The sequence below is a fragment of the Haliotis asinina genome, chromosome 2 (genome assembly GCF_037392515.1).
Source record: "Haliotis asinina isolate JCU_RB_2024 chromosome 2, JCU_Hal_asi_v2, whole genome shotgun sequence".
Lineage (NCBI taxonomy): Eukaryota > Metazoa > Mollusca > Gastropoda > Lepetellida > Haliotidae > Haliotis > Haliotis asinina.
In genome coordinates, this window is record NC_090281.1 from 76,321,878 (window position 1) to 76,343,566 (window position 21,689).

A 21,689-nucleotide genomic window follows, 5' to 3' on the forward strand; every position below is an offset into this window, starting at 1 on the left:
CGAAACCTCCAGGCAACGGATTAGTGCCGACTGATTAAAATTATCGTTAGTTGCTGTTGTTTATTTCTTTATCCAGCAAACAACTTGGACACAATTCATGGATGACAGACCTCCTGTGAATATCACTGTCAAAGCAGATTTTGAAGAGGTTTTGCTTGACAATGGTAGAAGGATGTACATGGAAGAGTAGCTCCAATGGTGTAATGGAAAGTTTATCCGTAACGTGTGTCTTCTTTTGCGTGCATCAACGTCTTGAAAATGTCTATTAAACGTTATTTTCAGCAGATGGTCACAGAGAAAGGATAAAACGCTGCTTCAACCATTGTGCCAGTTGTTTACACTGAAAGAAATGATAGGAGAAAACGCTGAACTGGTATTTTGTGAATATATACAACAGACTGTGATGTACTTATAAATAATTTATTAGATTACTTTTAGACATATATATTCCATCTGCACAACGCGGTACAATATGATTGTGACAAACCATAAGCATGAATTTCAGAGTACTCTCTTACCCAAACCACCTCTGGTAGCAAGCTGCAGAAGCAGGTCAATATATCATGATTTCATGCTATTTCAACACTGAATTACTAAACTGATAGCTATGAAATAAAAGTTTTATTATTAATCGGTGTATGGACCTCCTGAACCATTAACCCATGGAAGTAGAAACAACATAATACCGAAGAGCGGTATTTGTGTTACCTCCAAGTCTAAAAATCCCATTTAGCAATGCAAGATATCACAATATGTTCTCATGCCTGCCCTGACAATGAAACATGATCCTAGCCCGACAAAATGTGTACTTGTGTTGCAACAGGCAATGGATCCACAAAAGCACGTGACATTTGGAATAATGAGGATTGAAACAGAATTAAACAATTAAATCAACATATCATGTAACAAAGGATCATAATACAAACTTCACTGTCAGGGTGATCAAAACATCAAACACGATATCTCAAAATACAATCCATCACTGACAAACATCAAAGACCAATGTCTGATATGAACGGATAGAACATTTGAAGAATCTTGTATATGAGAAGCATGTTCCACTAAAGAGATCATAGCAAACAGAGCAGCTGACAGATAAGTCTCTATGTGACAGGAACCCCCTAAAATATCAGATTGACAGGGCATTCAGGGAGTCGTAAGTCAATATGAAATGGCATCGAGTGATTGAGTGAGGGGGTGGGTCAGTTTTGCTTTGCAATGCATTCAGCAATATTCCAGCTATTTGGTTTGAAATTTTCGAACATCAAAATTTCATCAGCAAAGAAGACTTGTCCCCAGTCTAAGTAAACTTATTCTCAGTGTATTTCTTTACACTTCACCACGGAGTCTAACAAAACCTAGTAGAGGGCCGCGTCAGGTAACCTTTGAGCGACCAATGACCGTCCAATCAAACGCGAGACGGTTAAATAGATTTAACCAATCAGACAACGGCTACTATTTAGGGATCGGAGGGACTTTCAAAATATTCAGGTCACCAACACAAACAAATGGTTGACATGGTTACCATTAGCTAATATTTCCGCAAGATAACATCCTTGAATATTGCCAAAAACACCATTTTCTGGACTGTTTACTCACCGTTGTCATGGTTGTTCGTACGACGTGTGCATCACCTGGAACGAGCGTACGCTATATAGCATTCAGAATCGTTCGGGTACGAACCTTTTAGATAAAAAGTTCAAAAGGTATGTGTGAATGTCTACTTTCGCTATTTGGTAAGCTGTGTTCTGATTGGTCAGTCTCAAAGGTTACGTGACCTCCCATACGGTTTTGTTAGACTCATTAGTGGAGGTTAACGGAAAGTACTGAGGATAAGTTTACTTAGGCTGACTTGTCTCGACATTAATTCACATTTGCAGCTTGCTAATTTGCAACACCTTTCAATGAAATGACCTCTTTGCATTTGATTCAATAACCCATTCTTTATGCAGGCACAGACACAAACACCAATATCCTCTATCCACATTTTAAAACATGATTGCAGTTGAGGAATCAACTGTTCGAAAAAGTAATAGGTTCTGCAATTCAATTTGATATTTTGGCAGTTTTAATCAATTTTTGAGTTGGGAGAGCAACAGAGTGGGAACAAGAAAAATTAGGCGCACATGCAGTTTTCTACTGCAGGAAGATGAATGGAAAATCAGTGAAACTATGTTTTTACACTGACATAAATAGAATTTCAGTGAAATTGCAAATCCATGGACATACAGGTCAAATTTGTTTATAACTCTGGTAATATCCCTGATCACAGATATAATGGTGACAAACAAAATCTGGTTTTCTAACCTTTGTCGGCACATCCTGGCAGATGTAAGGGACACAACTCCACATTTTATACTTTAGATAACTTGGCCATCCTTTCACTTCCAAAGGTATGGTTTTACCCAACTTTTAGTATATCCCATCAATATCAAGGCAAGGGACAACAGAATGGGCATCACACACTGAACCCATGTTTGGAATCAAACTCGGGTCCTCAGCCAGTGCGATCAACTTAACCATTAGGCTACCCCACCATCCCCTCTTCTAATGGACATAAAGTCATGGATGAAAATCCTTCAATGTCCCACATGAACTGGTGTTTTCATGCCGATAACCAAAGAATGAAGAAAACAATTTTGTAATACAGGCATTTTAACTGAATACCACAAAGGTTATCTTTGGACAAAACCAGTTACACTCTTAAACAGTCACATAATGGAATACCAATGTAGAGCTAAAAAAATGAGAAGGAATAAATTGTGCAATGAATGACAAATCTGCTGATGTTCACGTTTTGAAGTTTCCTTTTAATAGTGCAAAATATCAGCAATTTATATACAGAGTGACAACTCTGTGATTAACTATGTCTAGTGTGAGCACTGTGTGAGAGCTGATCTGTTAAACCATGTACAGTCAAACAGCTTGTATGTACATCTAGAGAGCTCATCTGGTGAACAATGAAAAATGAGAGCTGATCTACTAACATGTTACAAAAGCTATGCAATACCAAACAACATACGATGCAAGAAATCTGTTGAATATGTACAATGAGAGTTCTCACCGACCAGCAGGAGACCCAAGCTTCAGGAGTCTTGTTAGCATCCTTAAACTGCACCATTAGAAATAGATTAACCATTACTCACACTCATCCGTACAGCCTGTCATACAGTCATACAGAATCATACTATCAATAATCACCCTAACAGTCTGTCATACAAAATCAGTCACGCAATTCATACTCAGTTATACAGCTTGTCATACAGCATTAGTCATACAGCCAGTCATACAGAATTCATCATACAATCTATACTCAGTCATACAGCCTGTCATAAAGAATCAGATGTACAATCCATATTCAATCATACAGTCTGTCATACAGTCACACACCATTTGTCTATCAGCCAGTTATACACAATCAGTCATACACCATTGGTCATACAATATTGGATTAAATCACTCACAATTTACAACAAACCATGAGGTGACACAAACAACATCATTCCATGCCATACTTCCTGGCATGACTGAAACCCTTTAAGCACTTTAAGCAGAATCTACAGCCATTTCTACTAGCAAGTTAAGTACAACTTACTTTGTGCATCAGTTGTAACCTTGTGACAATATCATTTATATCTCCAAGAACACCAACTCTGCATTTTTTTAAGCCAATCCACCTTGGTTCTTCAATACATTAACCACTTATTATGGCAATGAGGTATTCTTGAGTTGTGATTTCATAAGAAATCATCTTACAAAGATAACCCTCTTTGCACATTGAGATAAGAATCCACAATTACATTTGTGAAGAAACTGCAACCAGAATCTTCATGACAACAAAACACATATCTTCAGAAAGGAACAGTTTCTGTGTCTTGTGAAGGTAAGTCATTTTGTGTCCTTATTAAACAGATTTTGCCTTCAGAAGAAATCTAGATCAAATCCTTCATCTTGGTTGCCAGTAGGTATATGTGGAGCTTCATCATCATCAGACTCTGACACTTGAAGGTCGCGGTTGATGTCCGTGGGCATCCCCTGCTGCACTTGGGCCTGAGCCAGGGAACTACTCATGAAGAACTCGGTCGGGTCAAAACTGTTCTCATCATCATAACCCATATCCATTGGCTGGCCCTCCATTGTGCTGTTCCCTGCCTGAGAAAAGAAGAAGCAACATTGAAAAGAATACATCAAAGCTCTTTACAATTAAAGTAAATTCTGTCTCCAGAATCAGGAAATTCAGTGTTCAAAGAAATTCAGTGTTCATGTTACATGGTAAGAGTTGATGTAGACAGAATTGATTACTGGACTGATTAGACAGGAAACCTGATTGACTACATGACTGGCTAAGGACACAAAGTTAGTGGATAACAGATTAACATCTATTGGAAATGAAAGTTTTGTGCGTCTACAGACCTGGTAGTAGCCTGGCTGCATGGCATCATAGTCCTGGGCCTCCTCACTCTGGGCAAAGTACTGTGACACCTCCATGGAGTTCTCCCCTGGCTCATCATCACCATCACTCTCACTTAGCTTGCCTGCAGAAGAACATGGGAATCACACCTACACTCATTATCATGACCTTCCTGAATACACTAGCATGTCCAGGGTGTCTAAAACAAATTCACAAATAATGACAGCCATGTACCACAGGGAATGGTCCTTGAGGAGAACAGGACACTCTATGAAGCCAAAACTGACATGCCTTCATATCTAGGAGAAAAAGCCCATTATATTCATCTCTGAGAAACATGACTAAAGGGAACCTATTCTGGCCTGGACATGTATCTTGTTCACAGATCAAGTACTTCAGGGCTGTCCCGTAGCCACTTGAAGAAAACTAAGGCCATCCTGACCTTCCTGAAGTTGTTGTCTGCGGGTTTTGACAAGTTCCTGGGTAAGCTTAAGTTTTGTTTGTTTGCTTGGTTGTTGTTTAACACTGCAATCAGGAATGGCAGTCTGTAAATTACCTGAACCAGACAAAGTCACCTCAAGTGAGTAAGCTGTAAGCATTAATGTTTTCAGCAGTCTCTCAAGGCAGACAAGCATGTTCCCACTCACCCAGAATGTCCTCCTCCTGGTCCTCATCAAAGTCTGCAGTTTGCAGTTCCCGGGCCAGGTCCTCATCATTCTCTGCATTAGAACTGTCCAGTTGACTCTGTTACAGAAACAAAGGACAAGGCACAGTTAGGAAGCTGTAACCTTGGGAACACAAATCTTAGACCCACAGGATATACAGAGCAGAACATAGACAAGTTCACAGTGAGAGGCTTCGAGGACAGCCTTCAAAATTAGGATCAACTGTACGAGTAAAGCAAAGCATGTACACAGTGTGTGTTATGCAAAGCACCCTTGATTATCCAGCATATTGATATCACCATTCTATTACATGAACACCTAAGAACCATCCAGCTCTAAAGGTTTATTCCGGAAGTGAGGTAAAAATTTCTCACAGATATTTTTGAAATCAACAACAAATCAATACCCACTTCTCCATCAAAGAAAAAAAAAAATAGAATACAAAACTTTTGATCACTGATTTTGCTAAATGTTCTAATCAAGAAAGAAGAGGGCAACCTAACTGATAATGACATTTTTTCTTTTTTCACAGATAACAACTTAGTGTATTTTGTGAAAGCAAAGATTCAACAGTGAGAGGGTGACGCTTTTTAGCACTGTGTCACTAAAACAGGACAAAATGGAGTACAGTATGGTTGTGAATGGTTACCGATGTTCATCATGAATGAGACATAACAAACTGGAAAACTGAGGACATGTGCAAAGCTTATCAGACCTTAGTATGAACGAAATAGCTTAAGAAAATGATAATACTGCAAAAAAGAAATACATTGACAATTTACAACATATCACACAAAACACATTATACATCTCTTTTTTACTGTCTACATAGAATATTAAAGTTAAATAAGTATGCCATATTTAGTCATGAGTGAACAAATTAAAAATCGGTAAAGCCCAACCTCTGGAAAAGCAGAATGGCAATGATTGGATACCACCCAAACTGACAACAGTTCATCAAAATAATGGAGACAAGGGCCAGAAACAATTCTGTAATTCAAACTGAGTAGCCATTTTGACATTCTGATTCCCATTTCAGTTCTTTAATTGAAACAAGCACATGGAGTACTACACAAACAAGAGACAGATCTCTAATGTAGAGAAAATGTATCTGTTCACAATCAACCCTTCCTGTACAACAGAACTATTTCTCCACTGAGAAACATACAGTGACAATTAGGAATATCTGTGGCATATGGCTCCTTAAATTACTATGGAAATGAAACAGTGACTAGTTCTGGTATGTCTAATTGTAAGGTATTTTGTATAGTATCTTAAAAACAAATTCCTATTATGTGCAAATCTTCCATCAGTTAATAAGAGAGTATGTTGATGGCAAGTCCATCAGCTAAAACAAGTGATTATTAACTGAATATTTCATGGGTGCAGTTTCTGAAAATACCAGTTAATATCCAATTGAAATTTAAGGCAATATTTTACTACAGTACTTTGCAATATTGACAGATACAGGTTTAAAATATTAAATTGATTTCAGCTACATCATGGTGTGTTTATCTGCAACTCTACTCAACAATGCCTGTTCTCTGTGTGTTGTTGAACTGGTGAGGAAACTTCCTTCTGTCATCAGCATCTAGAACTTACCAACTGACTAGTGCTGGGGTGATCATATCTCATATCAACTGCATTATCATCGTCACCCTCAATGTCAACAAAGTCCAAGTCAGAGTCGTCATGCGCAGCCCCCTACAACATAACAACAACACCGACTGCCCAGCATAACACACACACAACACACAACACACAACACACAACACACAAACACATCATGGACTGCCTGGACAACTGACATGGTACATCAGCTCATGGATGTTCTCATCCACTGCTGTCATCAGAATGTTCTCTACACATCTGCACTGAGTTGACATAAATCAGGGTTAATATGCATCTAGTCATAATTAAATAAGTTAGGATTTCATTTCCAAGATTTAAACCTCAATCAAGGAAGAACTGATCCCATTTAAAAAAATAACAAAATCATTGATTACTTTTAGCCACTTTTTCCATGCAAGGTAATCAAGAGAAAGCCGTAAAAACAAAATCCAATATTTATTACATTAGACTGAGAAAAGTTTTTGCAAGCATGTATGCACCCCAAATTCCTTTCCTGAAGTGGATATGATGGATCAAATTATGCTCTCATTTCTGTATGCTACAGAAATATCATAATGCCTGCTTATAGGATGTTCAACATCTGTCTGACCTCGCAAGCTGATGCCTGATTCCTGATGACAATGCTACATGCAGCTTCTTTGTTCCTTAGACCATTCAACAAAAGATGAGAGTGTGAGTTTTACTTTTATGCCACTCTTGCCAATATCCAAGCAATATCACGGCGGAGGTCACACTTTGTAACCATTTTGGGAATCAAACCTGGCTCTTCGATGTGACGAACCAACCCATTAACCACTAGACTACACCACTGCTCCCCCCAACAATGACTATCACATTCCTGGTGTCCACCAGCATAGAACTGCTGCAGTGTTGCTAAAAGCAGCATGAAACTGAACTCACTCTTCACAACCATCTTGAACCCTGCCTTGTGACTGTTACAGATAAATGATCACTTTGTGCAACTGCACCATGGTAGTGTTCAGTTCTAAATGCCACATCAAAAGTTTCTCCAGACTAAAAATGATATTTGAGAAGTGAACCAGTCAATTCCATAGTCTGCCCATGATGTCAAATCAAATAAAAAAAAGAGCAGCTTATACCCAAATTAGTACACAGACTAACATCAGCTTTCTCCCAGGTCCATAAGTCAGTACTACAATGATAACAAAAGAAGCATTCAGTGTACATTAGTAATACAGATGAGACGTGATCACAGTGCTGAGTTCAACATCAGATCCCACAGTATGAGACATTAATGTTTGATGTGGGATATAGTTGATAGGTGAAGGTGTAGCTTGGAGTATACACAAAGACACAGAACAAATGGCCATGCAATAGCGACAGAAAGCCATGCTGAGAATCAGATGATGTCCCCTCACCGTACAAGACCAAGATTACTAATGTACAGGACACATAAAAAAACAAAGGGCAAAAACATCATACACTTTTCATTGCACATACAATCTGTGATGTTAACCATGGGTATTTTTCAATGGATCTGATCTTGACAAAACATATTCATCTCTAACACATATCACCATATACCTCTAAAAAATGTAATAAACACCAGACAAACTACAGCCATATGAAAAAAAAACATGGGTGCATTTTAAAATTCTTTTGAGTTGAATAACAACCAACTCTACCAACTTCATGGTATTCTTTGGCCAGCAATGCAGCGCTCTTCAAAATTAATATGAGAACTGAAAAGGAGGCCTACAAAATAATAAACTTGAAATTTCACAACAGGAACCACATCCGTTGGTCCTTATAGTGCCTCTAGTATATGGAAATTCATAGAAGAATGTCAAATATACCACAGAATCTATTTCATTGGTATGAGCTATATCAGTATCACTAGCAACACATTAAAGTTTACTCGGATAATGAACTAGTCACATCTTTCAAAATGATATAAAACACATCATTCATTTAAGAAAAAAACAACAAATACATTTAAACTCCATTAGATTGGACTTCTGTTAAGAATCCAAGGCTTCAAACTCATCTGGGTGTCCAACATAAGCATAAAATCCCTGATTTCTGAAAACTTAAATCTTTTTTCAAGACCTCAATAATACAACACAATGAGGATCGACTTTATGTCAAAATCTATGTGTAAAATATTAAACATTGACTTGGGGCCTGAAATTCTTTTTGAGCATGCATTTTAATATCACAAAGGTTGGTTTCCTGGAACCAGTGCAAGGTGACAGTGGACCAGTGATGACTAATGCTGACCAAAGACTTGCACATGGTTATGCTACCTTCAGCAACATGTGATCACTCAAAATTTTCTCAAAAGTAGACATGGTCAGACTGAAATGCTAGGAGAGTACAGATGCATTTTTCGCATTAACAAAATGCTTGCATTAATTTCATGATTTACAGAACTGACACATGTTGAAGGGCAAACCCCTTCAGTATCCTGTGACCACTCATCAGATACCCTAAGCTTTCACTTGCCCATCCTTTAACCTCCAGCAACCTCCCATCCCGTCATCATGTCACAAGGATCCAAATACAACATGAAAGACGAACCCCTACCCTTCAGCAACCTGTGATCACAATAAGATTGCACAAGCTCTCTAAGAGACCCACCATGAAACCTCCAGCAGCCAACCTCCTCTCCAAATATCTACACAAGAGCAAACCCTCTAAATTCCAGCAGCTACCCACAGAGAAGGGACCCACCTTCTTCCTCTTGCTTGGGGTACCATCCAGTGACCTGCCCCCTTTAGCGATAGGCAAGCCTTCGTCATCTACCCCCAAGAACATGTCATCAAAGCTCTCATCTCCACCTGCAACAACAACCTAAACATCACTCACAGGAAACAAAATATGTTACTTTTATGCTACATAACTACTCATTTACACATCTAAATAATGAGTAATAACATAAATTACTCAAGTGTAGTATAGACAAACAAATGGTTAATAGAATGAGCAACAATGACATGAACTCCACAAAGTCACATTTTATAACTACCCCATCAACATTTTACCTGCATGTCTGAGGTTTGAAAAACTGTGGCTATAGCCCCATACTAGCATATATACACAGAAAACAAAATACTCATGATATTTCATTACTGACCTATTCAATATTCAACATAATATCTGTGGATTGTAAATCACTCAGAAAATGATGAATTTCATCTGGTGTGACAGATGGAAATGACACTTTTGTAATATTTCATGAAAATGTCATTTCTAAATTACCCAGCATACTGTTTTCATCTGTCTTGAGAGACGTGCCTGTCATCACGCTGTCAGTCTCAGCTGCATCCAGTGCGGCTTCTTTTGATGCTGCGATATCATTCTCCAGCTGCTGCAGGTGCTCCTCCTTTTCACAGAAAAATATTACACATCAACTTGAGCCAGTACTTACAGATCATGCAAGAAACACCACCACCATGGAAAGTACAAATAGTAATCGAAAATTGCATAGACATGAATCTATCATCATCAGAGTAGGATGGTTACATTAGCTAACAATCAATTTGTTCCTCTATTTTGCCCCATCCCAGTCTCGATGATTTCAAAATACCTCATTTTTGCACCATCTCCAATTACTATTCATATACCAATTCCCTCCATACTTGCCACCCAAATCCCCATCCATTTGTTACCAACATCCAGTGTTCATGTAAACGTGGAAACCTGCATTTTTCACACAAAAAAATAACGAAAACACGCAAAAAAAAATATTTTGTGTGCATGTTTTGGACGCACAGGTTTTGATCTACTTAGTTTTGAAAAGTATGTTAAAACAGCAACACATAGAAAAACAATAATTTTGAAATGATCAGGATTGTAATGAAAATTTCATGCGCAAAACATTTGGACTAGATATTTATAATTATATTTCTGCACGCACTCGAACAAATCATACCACAAATGCTGCAACATCTCCTACCCCCACTGGCAGTCACAACCCTAACATTCCACACATCCCATCCCATTCACTACCAGCATTTCCCAATCTTGTCCTCTCTATTCACTATCAACATTTCAAGCACCCTCCTCCCTATTCACTACCATTATCTCCACCCCATTCATTACCAACATCTCTCACTCCCTCTTCCCTATTCGCTACCAATATCCCCTTTCCTCCACACATGCCACACCATTCATTGCCAACATCTCCCATCCCTCCTCAAATTTCACTACCAACATCCCCACCATTCCACCCCATTCATTGCCAGCATCTCCCATCCCTCCTCAAATTTCACTACCAACATCCCCACCATTCCACACATGCCATCCCATTCATTGCCAACATCTCCCATCCCACCTCAAATTTCACTACCAACATCCCAATCATTCCACACATGCCACGACATTCATTGCCAAAATCTCCCATCCCTCCTCAAATACACAACTCACCTCATCCAGAGCCTCTTTACAAATGGTCATCAGTTTCCTGGCAGTGGCAGTGAATGGGCTGTCGGCACCATTGTATGCCATGCTGTTGGTGTAGATCAACTCTACGTCCTCCATGAAAGCTTCTCGGGTGTGATACTTGTGGGTCTGGGCATTCTGGGCATAAGTAAACAATAGACATTATTTTTCCACTCAATTCCTATTTCTTACCCTTTTTAAAGCAAAATGAAGATTTTCCTGAAAAACAAAGTCAAAATCCTGTCACAAAGTGAAAATAATGGTAAGATGACTTATTGCCTGCAGTGCAATGTCTTCAAGATAATTATCATAAGGGCCCACAGAACTGAAGTACATTTCTATCCATGAGAGACGTGAAACATTACATAAATGAGTGATTTCATCCAAACTGAAACTTTTCAAATCCCCTCAAAACTTCAGGCATACCCCTACTAAAATCAATAAGTGTTCAGATAACTGATTGGTTGCTGTATTTGTTGTCTAAGGACAGACGTTCCAGTGATTGATGTCATGAACATCTAGCTGCTAAGTTAGGAAAAGATGACTGACTGAACATATTCCACCTATATGGCATCAGTCTGTAAATAAGAAAAGTCAGTGATCAACAGCATGAGCATTGATCTGTGCAAGTGGGACACAATGACATGTGTAAACAAAGTCAGTGAGCCTGACCAATCGATCTCATTAGTTGCCTTTTAAAACAAACATGGGTTGCTGTGGACCAATTCTAACCCAGATCTTGGGTATACAATACAGACAGACAGACAACCAGACAGACAGCAAATATGACATCACCTCACTTGCCTTTTTCACTCAGGTGCACCAAAAGATGTCCGATTTGAAGTGTGCTGAACCAAACATGTGTCTTATGACATTTTTCTTTGATTCTTTCTATTAAAATTTCAATATGGTTGCAGAAGAAAATTACCCTACATAACGATAATGATAACATATGTACACATAAAGCATGCTCAAAGCACTACATGGAGTGAAATAAAGCAAATATTTACAAGGCACAGCAAAGGTTATAATGGAACAAGAGTAAACAATTTGTACAGAATTTGTAATATTAACAATACTTTTTTCACTTTGCTTCTGTACGCTTAGAAAATATATTTGCCAGAGCTAACAACCAAAATCTAGTTTCTTTCGGCTTATGGCAGACAAGCTGAGCAAAGAAAATGACAGACACAAAAAAATACTGTCCTTCATGGTATTGATCAGCTACCTGTCTAAACATTAATCTAGCCTAAATCTCCAAACATCAAAGTTACATCAGACAGAAGCAACCTCATAAGCCACTGAATGTGAACAGGACCAATTCTTTACAACACACATCTCCTTTTCTTGAATTACAACTAATCACGACTACTTGAAATGTGTACGACATCTCTCCCTTTGTCACCTCTGTGTATGCATGACTGATCACTGAAATTCATTTGAGAAAAAAAATGACATAAATTTCCATTTTTATCCCACAGGATAATTGTCAGATTGAACAGTCAGCTTTGAAGTTCACTTTATGGCGAAGGAATCAGTCACTGGTACCATTAGCTGTCTGGTCAAAGGATTTTGGTCTATTTCCTTTGATAATACTCTTTTTACTGCCAGTAAACATGCTATATTTATTTATAGGATTTGTTGCATCACCCTGTGAATGAATGAGCTGTTAACACATTAACCATCAATTTCATTAACAAATCCATGCGATTAGACACCACAACCCATCACATCAACTTAAAGGCTCCGAATGAAGACCTGAAGAGAATATTTCATAGCAGATCTGCTGTTTTGAAGATTAAACATGCACACAACACCTGGGATCCTTAAGTCAGAAAGAGTTACCTCCCTTCAAAACAGTCCCATTCAATTCATCAGCATTTGAACTTTCTGTCCAATTAGCTGGCATTCCTATTTCTGTCTTGTGTGTAATACGCTTCTACCTAAGATGTTATACATCATCATTCTCTTGACGAACAAATGCTGCACAAAAGTGTGCTTTCTCACTGACAACATCATTCTGATGCATATTCTATGCCATGTTTACAAGTTTCAGACAATCCTTTGTTTCAAATCTTTGAAGGACATTTAGAAGTGGAATAAGAAAGCCACCCAGGTCTTGTTCATCAACAACACCAACTGTCACCATAGGAAGCCTCATAAGGCTACAGACATACAGAGACAACAGCTAGTCACTAACCATGATCAAGGAATCCACTTACTGTGCTTAGGTTAGTGAGTGAGTTCAGCTTAGTTATTCAAGCTACATGGCATGGGACTTACTTGTATAAACACACACTGCTAATCATATGTCCTTCACCCATGCCTATCACCACCTTAACAGCTCACTAGCCTCTTGTTTGTTTAACTAGCCTCTTGTTCTGCAAGTTTTAGTGCATTACTGGCCTCAATGTTTGTATTATATTTTCATTCCTCCATGTTGTTGTCTTTGTAATGCCACATATATGTATATATACCCCCTTGATACTGCCAACCATTCACCCGATGAATGAGCAAGCATACGCTCCGGAATGATGTGTTATTCACAATAAAGAAGTTGACGTTCATGAATCTTGCTTTTCTTTGTTTTCTAATCCTTTCTTTGCTGAAACAATGGGGACACCCTTTTCGTAAACACCCACTACCGTCACTAAGTGCAGGCTGGGATATTTCTGGATTCAACCTCCTTTCAGCTGATTTATCAAGTACTCTGACACAAAAAAAGTAAAACGTATTGAGTACCTGTAAACATCTTTCCACTAAATCCCAAACAATTCTGCTTATCTAACTTTTGAGTCAGTGTTTTCGAAAGAACCTCAATTCATCTGAGAAAGCATGATTCATGGGTTCACTTTTTGTCCAGTCTGTTGACTCATACCATACATACCAAATCGGTGCCATAAAATAAAAATTGTTTCTCATAAATCTCATGAAAGAAGCGATACTTCTCTTCAACTCATGAAAGAAGTGACACATCTCATGAACTCATGAAAGAAAACACCCACTCATAAATCTCATGAAAGAAGCGATACTTCTCTTCAACTCATGAAAGAAGTGACACATCTCATGAACTCATGAAAGAAAACACCCACTCATAAAACTCATGAAAGAAGTAAAAAGAACATGCACATAAAACTTGCAAAAGAGCCAGTCTCTTGAAACTTCTGAAAAAGTTGAGTGTAAGTATGTTTGCCTGTGTCCTCTAGTTTTGTAGCTCAGTCAAAGTCAGAATCTAATCTAGCCAAAGCTTTGTGTTCAGACAGAAGAAAACAGGACATAATGAAAAGGTGAATACCCTCAGCAGAGAGGGTTTGTCAACAATTTTACACCTTTTACACCAATTATCACTCGCCATCTGCACATGTATGAGGTCACCGCCAAACACCCTACACTGGAATTCACACTTTTTATGATAAAAAGTTCACAAACATTTCGGTGACATTTCCTTAACTGACAAAAACTACCAAAAACAATGTGTAGCTTACCAAATTGCTGTCATTTTACCTACAAGTTCTAAAAACTTAATTTTCTTTTCCTTATTAGATCAGTCATGATCACTGTTTTGTGGCAGATGGTATTTCTCAGCATCATAAATAAAATGACAGCACAAAAGAACAACATGTATATATTTCAGATGATTGCTGTACAGTTTGCGTTAAATGTACAATATAGTTAAATTTTAGATGGGCCAAAAACAAAAAACAAAACTGTGGTCAGCCAGTTTATACACTGCATCACTGTTTTCTGCATGTCTGTATTTTTTTGTTGATGTTTCACTTGGTACTATCCCAGCTATATGACAGCATCCTGTCATTAATCGAGCCTGGACCAGACAAATAATCAATAAAATGAACAAAGATCCACACAGTCAGGTCAAAATGACATACCATCATTCGAGTCTGACCATTTAATCCGAGTGTGTCTTTTTTTAATAAAAGCTGCATTGTGCAATATTCATGCTATCAGATGGCAGTGTGGAAGAGTAATTGAAATGGACGAGATAACTGATTGTTTGTTTGTTGTTTAACACACTCATCAATATTCCAGCATATTGCAGCAGTCTGTAAAAAATCCAGACTTGACGTGCAATCTAATGATCAATAGCACAAGCATCCGTCTGCGCAACTGAGACATGATGCCATGTGTCAACAAGGTCAGTGAGTTGTCCACCCAATCCTGTTAGTGACCTCTAACAACCAACATGGGCTGATGATGACCAAGGACCAATTCTAACCTGGATCTTCGAAGGGTCAATCAAATAACTGATTGGCAATACAAACAAGAAGACCAGTTTGGGATTTGGGATTAAACTCTGTGATCAAAGGTTTCTGGCATTGGTTTCTCATATAACTGTCACCAACTCTCCCAGTATATGACTGACCATGGAACAGCTGAACCAATGGTTGATAGCATGAACAACAATCCACACCATCACACTATGAATAATACCCAGTCAGCCTTCTTTTGGAAACCAATCTCAAATTAGAGGTTTATGAAACAAGCAGTTCTAGAGTTCTGAAGTTCTAGCCAACACAATCCTTTAAGTGACATACCCGTGAAGGTCGGAGGTAGCATAGGCCTTCAGCAACCCATGCCATAAAGGGTGACTGTTGATCTGTTGTTGCTGTTGATCACTAGATGTCTGGTCCAAACTCGATTATTTACAGAGCGCTGAGCGTGGCATAAAACTGAACTTACTCACTCACTTTCAGTGACAATCATAAATGTCCAACTAGCTTAACTGCTCTGGTCAAATATGTGAATAGCTGCATGCAACTTGATAAATTACTGTTACAAAATACATTAAAATATTTTCCATTATCATATATGATATTTGCAGAAGCCAGCAAGTGTAATAACCTCTGACAATATCAGTCTCAAAACAGAACATGATAATCAAAAAGTAACTTCTCTCTTCAGCAATCTTGCTCACACCCACGTAATACACTGAATACAAAATTTCTGTCTCATTTCATATCCTGACAGTAATTATGACAGCTGTTGTTCACCCTGTCTTGAAGTGAAAAGTGGATATTACATACCACCAGGCAAATATTATTCGAAAATGCTTTCAAACAAAGACATTACTACTTGAGTGCCAGCCAAGACATCAATTATAGTATGAGAAAATACATGGTGTATGACAAGCACAGATGTATTTTCTTACACATTCTAATCTTCCTCAAGTTTCTTCAGACTGATTTCTGTTCTGTACTCTTTCAAGATTGCAATGATGCATTAATGCATAATAATGGTTACAAATATGATGCCATTTTGTGTACTGCTTTCAAGTTGTATTTTGTGTGAGCTTCCACAAAAAAAAGACTTAAATGAATATCTGTGGATTATCAAAACAGAGATAATAATGCACAATAAATAAGACCAAAGAATATAAAGTAAAGTCTAAAATAGCATAAAGTTCTGACAGAGGCTTTTGAATTTGACTGATGGACAAGAAACCTATCAATGAATGTCTGTCATACTCTGACCTGTCATCACCATGGAAGAGCCAATCACTGACTTGAAACTAGATTTCACATGTACAGAGAAAGCTGTCAAAACTGGCATCTGTCTAATCCAGCAAGATGTCAACAGTGGCATGAAATCTATGTCCCTTCCATGGCTTGTACATTTATCATCAGCTTTACAATCAAGCACATTGTCTAAAATGGATGATTTCTTCAGTCCCTACAGGTGCCAGATTAGACAGCTTCCACTGTATTTGGTACAAGCTACCTCAAATACTGACAAAACAACTTACATGTAGCAGACTCTTGAGGTCCATGGGTTTCTTGATGATCTCGTAGTAGTCTTTGATCAGTTTTTTGTTGACAGGCTGGTGGAAGGGCCACGACTGGGGTAAAAATATTATATCATATGAAAGTAGTTTGTACAACAAAACTAACTAAAACAAAATCCAGGTTTCAGCAAAACCATCAATGCAACCATGGATATTTTCTTTTCATCTTGAATGGAACATATGAAGTGCAAGAGTAAATGATTAACACTCTTTCTATCCAGCAACAATCAGAATATATAAAAACTGATAGGTCTCTCTGATGGCCAGTTACTGTTTCAACAAAAAGATAATGACACACAAACAACAACGCCTGATCACCCAGTTGCTGGAGACCTTCTCTAAACAAGAAAGCCCTTCTGGTAGACTAGATGATGTTAACCCCAAACCCCCACCCTGAGAAAGATTATGTGGCTGATAACTTATTCAACCAACCAACCAACCCGCCAACCATACCTTATTTACAATACTGAAAAAGCTATCGGCCTATAGTACATTTATGCATACAGTAACAGAGGGTGCAAGAGAAATAAATATAACATAAATAATATCTCATTTGTAATGCAGAAGATCTGATATTCATTGCATGGTGCATATACATTACAACATATTTTGTGACAGTTTGATATGGGAACGATATGAGAGTGTAGAATTTGTTTACTTGAATAGAATGAGTGACTGAGTTGAGTTTAACATCACACTCAGCAATATTCCAGCTACATGGCAGCAGACCAGACAATCCAGGGATCAACAGCATGAACATCAATCTATGCGACTGGGAACCAATGACACGTGTCCACCCAGTCAGCAAGGCTGAGCCCCCGATCCCAATAGTCACCTCTTACAACAAGCATGGGTTATTGAAGAGTAATTCTAACCCGGACCATTACGGGGCGGTTCAAACAGACATCTTTCTATATGCATTCATTTCTGGCATTATACAATGGACAAAGTGAAGAGTACCTGCATAGTGAAGAGTACCACTTTTGAAAATACATTATCTCTTAGCCTTTGAGTTAAATCATACAAAAAATGCTCTGGTGCTCTCCAGATGCAATCATAGCTGCAAGACTGAGGCATCTTTCCAGGTACCAGAGGTCCAGTTATTTTTACCTCTGTCATCACAAAGCACATCATCTCATAACATTTGGGGGGAATCTGGTACTATGGATTTTAAGTAATCTTTCCAAAAATTTATTACTTTTGTGCAAGTAAATATACACATAGGTTATCTCCCACATTCCCTATAAACTGTAAAACTTAAGGTGTTGGAGTTTACACCTAAATATCTTTTGCACACATATATACATACCTTCTCTAGTGTGTCACAGATTTCTTGATCCCATAGGCATACATCATACCAGAGAATAGCACTAATCTTAGGATCAAATGTTTTGAAAAAGGTGTCAAAGCCAATGTTTGGAAACAGTTTTAGGGTTCATGAAATGCCTATTAAAATCTTTTTGGCCTGAAGTGTAGCTTTGTGGCAGTGCAATGATGATGTTACTCCATTTCTAAAAAGCACACCCAAATACTTGTAACCTCATACAACCTCTTATGTTCACTGCTATACAACCATTTTTCTTGTTTTGATAATCTCCCTCCATTTTTTAAACTATGACCTTTGTCTTATTGATATTGACATTGACTTATTCTAGTTTGGAACTTAAGCTAAAGCACCTGTCACTCTCCAAATCCTTTTACACTGTCAGATACATTAGGCTACAAAGTGGCAAAAAGTGTTACGTCAGATTTTACCTGGGTACTTAGAACAGGCTAGATACCTTTGTGGACAGGTTTCCTTATTCAATTTTGAGCTAACATTGCACAATGGATCCTTATACAAGGGTAGAATTAAGAATATCTTACCATTACTATTTTGTAAGGTGAATACAAAAAAGAAATTTGCGGCATGATTTGGTCCAAAGAAACTCTGTTGAGTCTACAAGTTTTCTCGAGCTAAATGTCTGAAAGATAAACACTTTGGACTTACGTTTTCAACAGACTTCATCTTCTCAACAACATTGATGAGGATGTAGGAGAATGCGACCTGGTCATTGTCATCAAGAAGAGGGTTGATGGCCTTTTCCAGTCGCATCAGCTTCTGCTCTTTCTGCAACACACAACAACAACTGTGCATCACTCCAAGCAATCAGAGATCCATGAGCAAAAGATTGGTGCTGACAAACCTAGAATCATTGTCTGGGCACATTCCAGATACAAATCCATGATAAGCTGATCCTTGCAGTGATAAGGGACACAACTCTGCACATCTGATCATTCACAGAAATAACAGCAGTTTGTGCAGACTTAAAATAGAGTGACTGTGAGAACACCCACTAGAACCCCTTTCCACAAGGTAAACTCATTATGATGCCTATGTTATAACATAATCTTACGCTGGGCTCGATTTAAGGAAATGAAACTTACTTGCACCCAGTCCAAACTTAAATAATAACCTTTTCGCACCAGACAATAACAGGTTGCATCTGCTGCTTAGTATAAACCTACATATATGTTTTAGTTGTGGCATTTCAAAAGACAGAGCATCAACAGCCTCTGTATCATGTGCAGCAGACAGAAATCTTTGCCTGTCTTGGACTAGTCCGCAGCTCAGTTTGACCAGTTATTATGTAGCATGAATATGCTTTGAATGACAACTAGTAATTCTCGTAAATTTTCATTTGTCTCCTAGACAAGTGATGAGTAAACTCATCATGTGTGCATACCTCAGCAAATCTCTTCAGACAGTGGCTCATCATGTTCTGTGAAGTTTCAGTCAGCAGATGTCGGGCACCTACAGGAGAACACGATAATCAGGCAAAGGCATCAGGCATGTGTGGTATGATCACTGTTCACAGTAAACTATGTTTAAAATGATCATGCTTGTAATGCACTGATTTAGTATGGAAACTAATGCAAAACCGGAGAACTTTTCTTCCTCATCAAAAACACCTCAAAATCTTGTATCAGTGAGCATTATTGCAATCAAATCAATAACAAATGCAGTGATTGATTTCCCAGCAGACAGACATACAATCAGACAAACATAGCTTGGTCTCACAAGACAAAAAACATTGTTTTTTGTTTTGTACATATCTTTTATTCAAAATATGGTTACAACTTTCGCAAGAATTAAAAGAGCATTTTAATGCTTGTAAGTACCCTAAGGAGGATCTCTTTGAAACAGAATAACCCGTATAATAGTGGGCTCTGACAACAAGCTCTGAAATTAGATACTATGGTCAAGTAGTCTTTGAGTAGTTTTCATATCCTTAATACTGATGGTTAAAGATGCAGCAACCCCTACATTCAAGTTCACTCTGATTTAGAACTGGGGATATATTCCAGCACACACCCCTACCTCCCAGCTGATTTGGAGTCAACAAAATACTGCGAACAATGCAGTAGAATGGTATTTGGAACTATGACGTTTGTGCACTAGAAACATCTCACCGTTATACATCTTGCTGTTGTCCACGATCTGGATGATGTCCACCAAGAACTCCTCTCGTGAATGATACTTCTTATTGCGTATATTCTGTAACGACAAACAACAATGAATATTTCACAGGCAGACAAACATTGGGCTAAATATTATGCATTTATCAGAAAAGTATCTCAAGAATTATCCACGACCTGGAGCATAGCCATAATCCTTTTTGCCTCCATCGCCAATTATCCCAACTCAAAGTGCCAAAACAGAAGAGAAAACATTGAATTCATCTATACCTAATCTTTGTAGTATCTCAGTGGGTTGGCATTATTAACCTGGCATTGGTCTGGACCAGCACAAACTGCAAGACACTGAGTCACAAAGGCAGAGGCACAGACAGCAATAGGCACATACACACATGCATCAATGTTGCGTAAAAATGTAATAAATACTTCAGAGTAGTAGACATCCTCGATATCTCCAGGGTATACGTTCCGATAAGTCTCCACTATACCCTGGACGCATCTACAGCTCTGCCAGATAAATTTATTACCTCCCTTGACTGTCTTTTCATCCAGTCAGGTGTCTACGCTGGGAAGTTGAGCGAACCAATCACAACTCACTTTCGTTTTTTGAATTATTTAACCGATTATACTTGGCAACAGAAACCATGCAGGGGTTCTCTGGAAGAGGTAGAAGGCGTTCTTGCATATGTTGTTTTAAAGTTTCGGACCTGTCAATTTGTTTGTATGATTTCCCTAAAATCTGGGACGCACTGTGGGCAAACCTTCGCAGTTGCGACCGCTACCTTTGTTGACATTGGCAAGTTCTGTTATAACGGCGGTCTAGCTGATTGGCTTCTGTGAGAAGGCGAAGCCAACAAAGGGAGGCAATAAATTTATCGGGCAGAGCCGTAGATGCGTCCAGGGTATAGTGGAGACTTATCGGAACGTATACCCTGGAGATATCGAGGATGAGGAGTAGAGAGCTCACTCTATTGCTGAAACCACTTCAACATCTCACTCATTCTCCACTACGGATGATGGTGCTTCACTTACTTCTCGTATTGTTTGAAGATCCATTGGTCTCTTGACAATCTTATGATAGTCAGGTACCTCCTTGGGGTTGACAGGGAACAGGAAAGGCTGGGTCTGTGACAAAATGAAAATGAAAATAATTTTACATATAAAACTAAGTTTAAGGCAGAAGTATACTAGGCAGGAAATTTTTATTCTGTTAATCTCACTAATAAATGTGGCCATTTTTCATCCCCATGTACAACAGATGAGGTAAATCGCAGTGAGGTTTTCATAAAATAACTATATTACATCATAGACTTGCCTA

At 38.3% G+C, this 21,689-nt stretch overlaps 1 protein-coding gene across 2 annotated transcripts in view; it reads right to left on the reverse strand.

The window, feature by feature from the left end:
• Nucleotides 1–406: 406 nt before the first annotated feature.
• Nucleotides 407–21,689, reverse strand: part of LOC137274347 (transcription initiation factor TFIID subunit 1-like) — a 61,128-nt gene continuing 39,845 nt past the window's right edge. The window contains exons 33-44 of one of the 2 annotated variants that reach the window (XM_067807496.1): nucleotides 21,404–21,496; nucleotides 20,366–20,450; nucleotides 19,639–19,706; nucleotides 18,903–19,022; nucleotides 16,874–16,966; nucleotides 11,098–11,250; nucleotides 9,931–10,054; nucleotides 9,403–9,509; nucleotides 6,679–6,780; nucleotides 5,059–5,155; nucleotides 4,414–4,535; nucleotides 407–4,152 (exon numbers count right to left, since the gene is read on the reverse strand). In XM_067807496.1, the coding sequence (XP_067663597.1) occupies nucleotides 3,922–4,152; nucleotides 4,414–4,535; nucleotides 5,059–5,155; nucleotides 6,679–6,780; nucleotides 9,403–9,509; nucleotides 9,931–10,054; nucleotides 11,098–11,250; nucleotides 16,874–16,966; nucleotides 18,903–19,022; nucleotides 19,639–19,706; nucleotides 20,366–20,450; nucleotides 21,404–21,496 (1,395 nt within the window). In that variant the 3' untranslated portion in view covers nucleotides 407–3,921. The remainder of the gene's footprint in view (nucleotides 4,153–4,413; nucleotides 4,536–5,058; nucleotides 5,156–6,678; nucleotides 6,781–9,402; nucleotides 9,510–9,930; nucleotides 10,055–11,097; nucleotides 11,251–16,873; nucleotides 16,967–18,902; nucleotides 19,023–19,638; nucleotides 19,707–20,365; nucleotides 20,451–21,403; nucleotides 21,497–21,689) is intronic. The other variant, XM_067807497.1, reaches the window with a different exon arrangement.